We start from the raw sequence: 11414 nt of genomic DNA, 5'->3' as shown, positions 1-11414 counted from the left end.
TTGGATTCTCCCTGTCAAGATCTGTCTTCTTGGGTGTTTGCATTTCTTTCTTTATTGTGTATATTTCAATACTTTTATTGAATGTATGCATGCTGCGGTGTGGATGTAGAGGTCAGAGGACAAGTTATGAGAGTTGGTTCTCTCCATAACGTAAGGCCAGGGGTAGAGCTCAACTTTTCAGGCTTGGCAAGCATCCTTACAAGCTAACGTATCTCACAGGTCCTATTCTATTATATACTTATGATTTACAGGATATCTTATTTCCTTATTTTCAATTTCATGGGGTTGAAAGGTTTACCTCAACCCCTGAAGTACCCCTGTCTTGCATATCAGTTTTGTGAGGGATTTTCTTTTCTTTGTTTTGTTTTGGCTTTGCTTGGCTTACTTTGGTTTGGTTTGGGTTTTTGGTTTTCAAGACAGTGTTCCTCTGTGTAACAGCTCTGGCTGTCCTGAAACTCACTCTATAGACCAGGCTGGTCTTGAACTCACAGAGATCTGCCTGCCTCTGCCTCCCCAGTTGCCCCTGCCTCCTCGGTCCTGGGATTAAAGGTGTGCACCACTACACCTGTGGAGGGGTTTTCTATTACTCCAGGTCCAGGTAGAATATTTCATCTCCTTAGTCCTGTAACCTGTGAAAGCCAGATCCTGTCCCATTCCTCAGCCCACCTATGTGAGACACATGCACTTCCAGACTTCTCTGTGATCCTTGCTCAGCTTTGTCCCACTTCATATGGGAATCACAGATTCTTCACCAGATAACCAGCAGAAACTCTTACACTGGTCATTCATGAGAAGGGGAAGATGTCAACATGATCCCAGATGAAACAGTAGACTGTCTGAAATCTCCACCAGCAGTCTTTATTAGTTTATTTTGACCCCCTGAGTTTAATTATGACTGCTGGCATGAGCAGGAGTGGGTCTCATTTACTTTAAAACACAGCATAAACATGTATGGAATTGTCAAAGAACAGAAAAATAGAGGGGACAGAAACTTAGGGACACCTTTAAAAGGGGGACATGTTAATTCTTATATATGTTGCTTAAAGGGTTAGAAGAAATCTTATTTTTTCTATAAACTAGATACCTTTTAAAGGTTTATAGTGTGTGTGTGTGCACGTGCATGTGTGCCTGTGTGTGTGTGTTCATGCCACAACAAGTTTATGGAAGTCAGTGAGAAACTTAAGGGAGAAGGTTCTCTCTTCTCTGTTCCTTTGTAAAAGAAATTTGGTGCCATTTATTAAGGCAACAAATATATTCCTATTTGATTATAAAGTACTTGTGAAGTAAGTTCAGTCAGGGAGCTTTCGACTACACCTCTTGTTTATTTCTGCAATTCACCACTGAACAACAGTAATTCCCATGCTGGAAATCATATTTCTGCATCTCTCCATCCTCTTGCTGATTGAGAGGACATCTTCAAATGGATTGCAACAATCTCTCCACAGCTGTAGGCTACCAAAGACTACCTGATGCTAAATGCTGGCTTTTCTGTGTGGGCTTGTGCAAATACCTTTAACATCTCTGATTTCAACCCATAGACTTCCTGGGACAATTAGTTGAGTTCAATAATATAATGTGCTTAGTACATGGTGAGAGTTCAATAAATGTTAGGTGCCACCTTTTATGGGTAAGGGTATGGCTGAGGGTGTAGCTCAAATGGTAGATGCTTGCCTCGAATGCACAAAGCTCTGGGTTCCACTCCCAGCACCTCATGAACCCAGTATACACTCCAATTCCATCACAAGGTAGAAACAGGAGAACTTTGAGGCCATCCTTGGTGTCATGGTGAGTCTGAGACTAGTCTAGGCTACATGAGATCTGGGATTAGTATACCTTTTTTCATATAGAGATAAGAATTTCTCTTTCTCTTCCATGAAGCCAGTTATGGACTACAGATTAAGATTCCTGAGAAAATCCTCACAGCTGATATGCAGGCAGTGATGTTCACTTTATCACTAGTGCTTTAGGAGTGGAGGGAAAACCTTTTCCAGAAAATCTGGACACAAGGAAGTTAAGATAGCCTGTGAAAGATACTAAATCTCAATGTGGCCGAAAGTGGGGGATCAACTTGATGGGAGCCTGGGTCACAAAAGATGGCCAGGTACAACTTTAGTTGGACTCAGCATTCAGAGATGAAGAGGAAGTAGGAACATAGAGAGAACATAATCCAACCCACAGTTGGGACAGGCATCATTGGACCTGAGACTAGGGTCATCTCTAGAACCGAAAGTTCGGTTCATAAGCCTGGAGAACCCCAAGGCTGGCTGGCACCCAGCTTTTCCTAGGTCTGATGTGAATCTCTCAGAGGCACTTTACATTTCACAAGAGGATGGAAAGCGCTGAGAACCCTCGAAGCCTGCCAGAGATTGGGCAAGGTTGCCTCCCGCTGTCTTCAGCACCAAGAATAGACTCCTTTGATCAAATGGTGAATGGTCCGAGCGGTCCTTCTGGTTGTACCGTCACTGACTGCAGAACTCTCCATCCCTGGAGTTTGTGACACACATGGGAGCAGGATGCTGAAGCCTTGGGAAAATATGTTAGGAATGGAGTAGGAGAGTCAGCTATGGGTTGGTGAAAACGGGCCAAAGTAGGAGGGGGCGGGAGGGGGAGAAAGAGAAACAAGCTGGTGAACCAGATCCACAGGTACCTCTGGCAAAGGGGAGAGGGACAACCCACTTAAAAACTGCCAAAGGGACACATAATTACACAAGCACTACCTGGAATCTCATCCTTACCCACTGTAGAAGCACATTATCCATCCATCTGGCTTTTTAGACTCTCCCAGGCAGGCTTGTGTGTCCTTTTTTGTAACAAATCGGTGCCAGTCACGTGACCACTACTGTGTCAGGGTTGACAGTGGAGAGATTGTGTTATTTGTAACTATCCGTGTGTAAGGAAAGGCCATCTTACTCTTTGCTGTATTTTGATTCCTGTATCACCCTGATCCTCAGTTCAAAAGCATGCAGGGACCTGGGGAGCAGAAATGTTAGCCCAGACTAAAGAGGATGGAGGCCATGAGGCAGGAAGAGCAACCACCAGGAAGCAATAAGGGTCTTTGCTCCCTGTCTTTACTCAGCAGAACCTGCTGTCTGCAGTGAGCTCCACCACACCCTACCAGAGTACAGTTTTGTACTCTGGATGGGAATCTAGAACTGGAAACGGAGGCTGGAGCCCAACAGGGAAGTCCCATCCATACAGGAGTATGAAGTAGGTGCTTCTCTGAGAGGCCTTTGGCCCCAACGAGCCGCCACTGAGCTAACTTCTTTGAAAGTCTGTGCTAGTAGCTTCTTACAACATGGGTTCTTGTTTTGCTTTTATTTTTTAAGTGTGTGTGTGTGTGTGTGTGTGTGTGTGTGTGTGTGTGTTCCTATACTATAGTATGTGTGTGAAGGTCAGAGACAGATTTCTGAGTGGTTCTCTCCTTCTATTGTGTGTGTCCCAGGGATTGAATGATTGGTCATAAGACTTGGCAACAGGGCCTTTCCCTGCTGAACCATCTTTTATGTTTGTTGTTGTTGTTTTGAGACAGTGTCTCTTGTAGCACACTATATAGCAGAGGGGTGATCTTGAGTTTCTGATCCTTCTGCCTCCACTTTTTGGAATTACAGGATCTGCCAGCATTCCTGGTCTACATAGTGCTGGAGTTAGAACCTAGAGCTTTGCATATACCAAGGCTCCTCTTGCTTTTGACAAAGAAAAGTTGAAGCCTAGGAGTCAGACAGACCCCTGACCAAACCTCCTTCCAAAGGAGAAAGAATTTGGAAACGCTCCCTGGGCAAGTCCCAGAGCTGGCTCACTTTGAGTTTCAGTGCTTTGGTCCTCAGAGAAGGCAGGTTGTGTGGCCAGTTCTGGGATGTTTGGGGAGGGAGCTGAGGCTCGCGTGTGCTCGGGCTGGGCTTCACGGAGCTGTTTCCAGCCTGCTCAGCCGGACCTGGGTAGAGGTGGGGGAGGAGCGCCACTTTTCTGATCTGGGGAGGAGGGGCCGCAGCTAGGTAAGTAAGTAACTAAGTCCCTAGGCAGCTACACTAGTTACTGTCACACTCGCCGACCCAGCGCTTCTCCCAAGGTGCACCTGAAAAGCGCTCTAGAACTGAGCCCCTACCCTCCGTAAGCAGTCTGATTTGGGAGCATCTCCCTGCATACAACAAGTCCTGTCCCCTGTCGCACAGGTTACATGGGTCCCGGAGTCACCTGTCCATGGGGAAGCCGGCTTTCTGGCTTCCAAATGAGGACTTGGATCGAGCCTGTGGTGGCTTCAACCCAGGTGGCCGGCTCCCTCTACGATGCAGGACTACTCCTGGTAGTGAAGGAATCCCTCGCATCTGAGGCTGGAGGCTCCCCCAATTACACTGACAGCCAGTCGTTCAGGGGGCATCAGGAGGATCAACAGCAGAAATCCATCTCCAACTTCTACATCATCTACAACCTCGTGGTGGGCCTGACACCCCTACTGTCTGCCTATGGACTAGGCTGGCTCAGTGACCGCTACCACCGCAAGATCTCTGTCTGCACGTCAGTGCTGGGCTTCCTGCTGTGCCGCATCGGACTCCTGCTCAAAGTGATGCTAGACTGGCCAGTGGAGGTGATGTATGGAGCAGCGGCTCTCAGTGGGCTATGCGGGGGCTTCTCCGCTTATTGGTCCGGGGTCATGGCGCTGGGATCGCTGGGCTGCTCCGAAGGCCGCCGCTCCTTGCGTCTCATCCTCATCGATTTGGTCCTGGGCTTGGCTGGGTTCTGTGGGAGCATGGCCTCGGGGCATCTCTTCAAGCAAATGGTTGGGCACTCTGCACAAGGCCTCGTGTTAACTGCCTGCAGTGTGGGCTGTGCAGCTTTTGCCCTTTTCTACAGCCTCTTTGTGCTGAAGGTCCCTGAGTCTGTGTCCAAGCCCAACAATGTGTATCCCACGGTAGATACTGTGTCTGGCACGATGGGCACCTATCGAACCCTAGATCCAGATGAACTGGACAAGCAGAATGTATCAGAGAACCCTCTGACTCCTGGGAAAAGGAAACCCTCCCTAACCATCATCGCCCTGCTGTTTGTGGGTGCCATTGTCTATGACCTGGCCATCGTGGGTGCAGTGGATATCGTGTCCCTTTTTGTGCTAAAGGAGCCTCTCAGTTGGAACCAAGTGCAGCTGGGCTATGGGATGGCTTCTGGATACATAATCTTCATCACCAGCTTCTTAGGTGTTCTAGTCTTCTCCCGCTGCTTCCGAGACACCACGATGATCATCATTGGGATGGTCTCTTTTGCATCCGGAGCCCTTCTCTTGGCCTTTGTGAAGGAGACATACATGTTCTACATTGGTAAGTCTGGGGCTTAGGGAAGCAGGGCACTGCTGGCAATCCGTGTCATAGCTTAAGGGTGTGGTCTAGGAGTCCCAGTTCAGTACCAAGGACTGAATTTGGAGTTCAGGAGGTACAAGGGAGACAGGAACAGGTTTGTCTGTTTTGTGCTATGTTACCTGTGTTGCTCACTGAATCTTGCCATGGTGGTACCCATGGCTCTGTGTCAAGGAGATGTGGTCCGTGGATCTTGGAATCAGTATGGAAGGCTGCCACACAGCCTTAAGTGGAGATGGACTCATTTGACTTTAATACATTTAAAATTGTGTTTATTTAATCAGAGTGGGGAGATGGGCGTGTTATAATACACCTATGAGGTCAGAGGACAGCTTGCCAGAGTTTATTTTCTCCTTCCACCATGTGGGTTTTGGGGTTGAACTCAGGTTGTCTGGCACCAAGCACCTTTACCTGCTAAGCTTCTCCTCCAATCCTCTTCTCTCTAGCGTTAAAGAGGTAAGACACACAAAAAGTTCCCTAAATCATTTACAATACATAGAATTTCTCAATAATTGGTGCTAATAGAGCTCCATTGGCTCTGCAAATCATGGTGTACATTCCCACAAAACCATGGACAGAAGTTTCCTCTGGAGAACAGAGGTCAGACAACCTCAAGCAGAAAGTTCTAGAACTCATGCTGCAACAGAACTTCCTACACCTGTTGTGTGACCTCCATCTGTCAACACAATGTCCACTAGCCTTGTATGGCTATTGAGCATTTGATATGTGGCTAGTGTAAGGAAAGAACAGGGTTTAAGGCTTATTTCATGTTAACTTACATAGGCTGCATTGGCCTAATGTCTAACATTTTGGAAAGAAAAGTTCTAGGTTATCAGGGAACTGCACCCAAGCTGTATACCTCAGAAAGACAGCTAGCAAAACAGCAAGGTCCCAGTTAAGAAAGCCTTGTACAGAGGACCAAGTGCCCCTCTCCCCAGCCCTTCCCACCTCATCCCTCCATCCTCCTCCCCACTCTCTCCTCTAACTTCCTCTTTCTCTCCCCTCCCCCACCTGCATTTGGATAGTTAATAAGGCTTTAGGGAGGTGTAGCTGCTGAACTAGGGGAACCCTGTCTGAAAGGGCCAGAGATTCAGAGTCTGGGCTACTCAGGTACTCCCAGCAGAGAAGTTAAATGCTTCCAGTCAAGGCCAAGGGACTGTGGGGGGGAGGGGCTGGGAAGGAGGGAAGTCTTTGCTTTGTTCTGGTCACCTGGGTTAAAGCTGGACTCAAATGGGAAGTGTTCTTACTATCTGTTACAGCTCGAACAGTCATGATGTTTGCACTTATCCCCATCACGACCATCCGATCAGCCATGTCCAAACTCATAAAGGACTCTTCCTATGGTGAGTGGGAGGGCTCTCTCCAGGATGTCCATCCCAGGCTGTCACAGATGCTCAGAAGATCCAGAAGCTGGGCTGGGAGACAGCTCAGTTGGTAAAGTGTTTGCGTGTGGTCCTGAGATTGGATCTCTAGCACTCATATAAAATGCTGGTATGGAAATACATAACCCCAGTGCTGGGGACCCGAGGGAAGGATTCCTGTAGTTTTATGTCTACCTCTGGTTTTCATACATGCACATATGTGCACACTCATGAGTGGGTGCACACACACACAAGCACATACACATACATAAGTTCTAGAAGCATCCTCAAAGATGCTTCTAGAGAATAGAGAAAGGAGGATGGGAAAAACTCATAAAGCTAGTCACTACAAGCCAGAGTCAAAGAAAGATACTTCAGGAAGATCCAGCTAGATGGAGACAGGATTCCCATCAAGTTGAGCCATGGGAACTAAAAAGGAGTCCTTAGGAGAGTGAGCTGATCTCTGGAGCCTCCCAAAGATCAGGTAGAGCAAACAAGAAAGGGGCAATAGTACATCTTTAATAATCTTTGTCTCTTCCACAGGAAAGGTGTTCGTTATACTACAGCTGTGTCTAGCTCTGACTGGTGTGGTTACATCCACCATATATAACAAGATCTATCAGCTCACCCTGGACAAGTTCGCTGGCACCTGCTTTGTTCTATCTTCCTTTCTCTCCTTCCTGGCAATTGTCCCAATTGGGTAAGACAGAAACTGTCTGCTGTGTGGGTTGGGGCTCTGGTGTTTACATCAATCACAGACTTCTTGTTGGTTTGTTTTTGTTTTGTTTTATAATTATAAGCTCTCTCTCTCAGAGAAGAACAGGCAGCTCTGAAAAAGCCGGCTCCTTTCTGGCCGTTTCAGAAGATGATTCATTTAGAGGGGCTTCATAGACTCCCAGACAGTTGGAAGGCCTGTTAGAAACTCACTGAAGCCATTCTGACCAAATCTTTGCTTTGGATTCCTTTAGGATCCCTTGTCCCTTCCAAGCACTGTTTCTTCTCTGTGCCCTGAAGGAACTTGATGACCATAGCATGGTTTGAGCTCCTCAACAAGGCCTTAGGCAGCAATCCCTTGACCTCTTCCTCTGGGGTACCATCTCCTATGTGAAACAGGAGCAGGACACAGCAGTGATGAACAGGCAAGCTGCTATACAACCAGACACTAGCTGACAAGTCAGCTGAATGGAAGGAAAGGAAGGGTTTGTTCTGGCTTCACTAGAAATTATTGTGAATCACAAAGGGGTGTGTGTGTTTGTGTGTGTGTCTGTGTCTGTGTCTAAGATTTGGTAAGGAGCCACTTAATTTTAAAGAATTTTATTTATTTTTATTTTATGTATATGAGTGTTTTGTTGGCATGTATGTCTGTGTACTATGTGTGCAGTGTCCACAGAGGCCATAAGAGGAAGATGGGACACTCCAAAACTCAAGTTATAGATGGTTTTGAGCCACCATCTGGGTGCTGGGGACCCAACCCAGGTCTTTTGAAAGAGCAGCAAGTGTTCTTTCTCCCCGCCCCCCCTTTTCCTTTTTATTAAATTTCGTATCATACAGTCCACCCTGACCACAGCCTCCTCCTCCTTTCCACCTAGGTCCCTTCCAGCCTCCCCCTCCCCCACACCCACTGCTCTTCCGTTTTCCTTCAGAAAAGAGCCGGCCTCCCAGTGATATCAACTGCACATGGACAGCAAGTACTCTAGACCACTAAGCCTTTCCCCGAGGCCCAAGAAGCCACTTTCTTGTTTGTTATTTGAAAGATGGTCTACTGGTGGCGGCGGTGCCCACCTTCTATCCCAGCACTCTGGAAGCAGAGGTGGCAGATCTCTGAGAGATGGTCTTGCTATAAAGCTCAGCCTGGCTTCAAACTTGCACCTTCCTACCGCAGTTTCCTGTGTACTGGGATTGCAAGTGTGTGCCCCTATATCTGGCAGGAGCCACATTTTTAAAACACAAAAGGTGGGAGTGTCGTTTATTTGGTACAGTGATTGCCTAGCATGCAAAAACTTCAGTTTCCAGCACTCCCAGTGTGTAAACCAGTGTGATAGTGAACATCTGTGATCCCAGCACTCAGGAGGCAGAGACTGGAGGATCACAAGTTCACTGTCCAGAGCTACATAATGAGGTTTGAGTTCTGCCTACAGTACATGAGACCCTGACTCCAAACAGGAAAAACAGAAAAAGAGAAAGGATGGTGAAACTAATTATAATAATAATATAGCATGACCTTCCCTTGTCCTGAGGTCACTCAAGGAGAATCTGAAAAATCTCTTCCAGCTAGAGGTGGCTGGGTTGTTGTGCCATCAGTCACTAAGTAAAGGCAAGAGGAAAGACCTGTGGAGTCTCTAGCCACAGAAGGAAAGCCTACATTTCAGTTACAGACAGTCCCAGGAAGGTGTGCCAAAGCAAAGGAGGGCATGGAAGTCAGAAGGCTGGACCAGTTGCTGTCTCCTTCCTGATGCCAGGAGAGGTCTGTAGGCCAGAGTTGCCAACAGCCTGTCTATAAATAAGGGTGTGCGGGCTACCCTGCATGGTCCTTATAACAAAGAGGAGGCATTGTAACAGCCACTGTGGGAACCTTGCCTGTTCTTTTTTTTCATGAACAGGGGGATGTTAAGGAAGCCTTCACAAGGCTCTGAGGCTCTAAAACCTCCCCTCCTCCTCACACACAGGTATTCACAGGTGCTGTGTATTGCCCAGATATGTTGCTGTATATCAGATATTTACATTACAATTCGTAACAGTAGAAAAATTATAGTTATAGAATAGCAACAAAAAGATTTTTTATGGTGGGGGGGTCACCACAACAAGAGGGCAAGGGGAACTGTATTAAAGAGTAGCATCGTTAGGAAGGTTAAGAACACTGCTCTAGAAGGATCTGCTTAATGAATATATGCTCTCTCAAAAAGCTGTGACACCTGAGGCTGGAGCTATAGCTCAGTTGGGACAGTGCTTACCTAACATACGTGAAGACATGGGTTCAACCCCCAGCACAGAATAAACCAGGCATGGTGGGTCATCCCTGACATCCCAGCTCTCAGGAAGATCAGAAGTTCCAGGCCAGCCCCAGCCTGGGGTCTCAAAATAACAAGAGTGACTAAGGCTAGGAAGATGGCTTGGTAAGATAAGAGTTCAGATCCCTGGCACCCATGTAAAAGCAACTGCAACCCTAGCACTGGAGTGCAGACAAGAAGGTCCTCAGAAGTTACTGGTAGCTGAACAAGTTGAGGCAGCCAACTGCTTGGGATCAGTTCACGGGAACTCATCCCTAGGCAGGAGTGAGAGGCAAAGACGCTAGAAAGATGGGGCAGCTGTCCAATTCAGTGTTACTGGAGACAGAGAGTTCATTATGCCAGGACTGGGAGGGATCTGGAGAGTTCTCTAGAGCCAGCCTTCTCACTCAGTAACATCTGGTGCATTACGGAGATATATTTTCCTTCATTGGTGAGAAAGAGTGGCGGGGCATGATTCAGGCATCGGTGAAGAAAAAAAGCTACTTACCCCTACTTTGCTTCATTCCAGTTTTATAATTCTCTTTTGCAAATTTTTACAGCATTGTGGCCTACAAACAAAGTTCCAAGGTCACAACAAGGAGAGAGTGCAGAGAAACGAAGGAGCCGAAAACACCAGCAATAACCCGGTTCTATCCATGAAACCCACGCTCCAGCCTTCCAATGACCCTCTGTGGCCCTTGGGTCCCTGTGGGAGGGAAATCACTTTCTGGGTATTGGAGGAAGTCTCCTAGTTCTAGGATGCCTCTGCAGGGCAGAGGTTAGGGTCTGTGGGTTCAGGCTGCTTGCACAGGCATCCTAGGGGTTCCGGCTCCTTCCAGCCTTTCTTCCATCACCGTCTTAAATGCTCCAATGTAGAAATAACAAGTCACACAGGCACAGCGCTAGAAGTTCTATGGAAGACTTAAGCCTGCATTTCACCAGCCCAAGGGGAATGAACATGAAATGGACACGTTGTAAAAGCTGACATTTTAGTATGCAAGACAACAGGTTTCAAGTTATATAAAATTTTGAAAAAGTGAGTTTTCTTGGTTGAGCTGGAAAGAAGAGAGGAACAAAGTGCAGGGTAGTGTTACCACTGTTGCTTTTAGAAAGCAAGTATCAGGACTGGGAAGCAGTTCAGTTGGTGGAGTGCTTGCCTAGCATGCATGAAGCCCAGGCTTTGATCTTCAGCACCTCAGAAGCTAGACATGGCTTCTGTAATCCCTGCACTTGGAAGAAAGAGGCAGAAGTTCAAGGCTACCTTCAGCTGTATTGCCAGTTCGAGGCTAGCTGGGAATTCATGACATCATGCCTCAAAGAAAAAACAAAACAAACCCAGCAACAACAGCAGAATCCAGCAAGTACCAGTGAAACATGCAAAGAAACACTTCCACTCAACAGTTTCCCGAGTGGACAGTTTCCCCAGTGGATGGCGTGAAGGCGGGATGTTGAGCACCAGCTTATTCTGAGCTACTTATATGCTGATTGTCCATTTTGCTTACCAGGCAGAATCATCTCCTAATAAAATCTACACTCACAGTGTTGAGTACCAATCCTTCTTTCCCTGGTGGAAGCCCCTTGTAATTAGATGTGGCATTCTCAAACTGGAGTGAAATACAGAGAGTGTATTTAAATGTCAGGGCATTTGGACAGCTTGTGTCTGATTCCCTTGCAGGCAATGATCAAAACCTTACATCCCTCCTCCTCTCTCCCAACCTCCC

The 11414-nt window shown here is 47.1% G+C and overlaps 1 protein-coding gene across 1 annotated transcript; it reads left to right on the top strand.

Annotated features, from left to right (window-relative positions):
* The first annotated feature begins 4001 nt into the window (after window positions 1–4001).
* On the top strand, window positions 4002–10901 carry Slc46a2 (solute carrier family 46 member 2). The gene is given in 5 exon segments (XM_051187903.1): window positions 4002–5309; window positions 6605–6688; window positions 7250–7406; window positions 10254–10272; window positions 10274–10901. Coding segments are annotated over 5 exon segments (1458 nt in total). The 5' UTR covers window positions 4002–4174; the 3' UTR covers window positions 10337–10901.
* Window positions 10902–11414: the final 513 nt, after the last annotated feature.

Source organism: Phodopus roborovskii, unplaced genomic scaffold, assembly GCF_943737965.1.
Source record: "Phodopus roborovskii unplaced genomic scaffold, PHOROB, whole genome shotgun sequence".
Lineage (NCBI taxonomy): Eukaryota > Metazoa > Chordata > Mammalia > Rodentia > Cricetidae > Phodopus > Phodopus roborovskii.
Note: the sequence above shows the minus strand (reverse complement) of the source record. Positions and strands in the feature narration are given on the sequence as shown.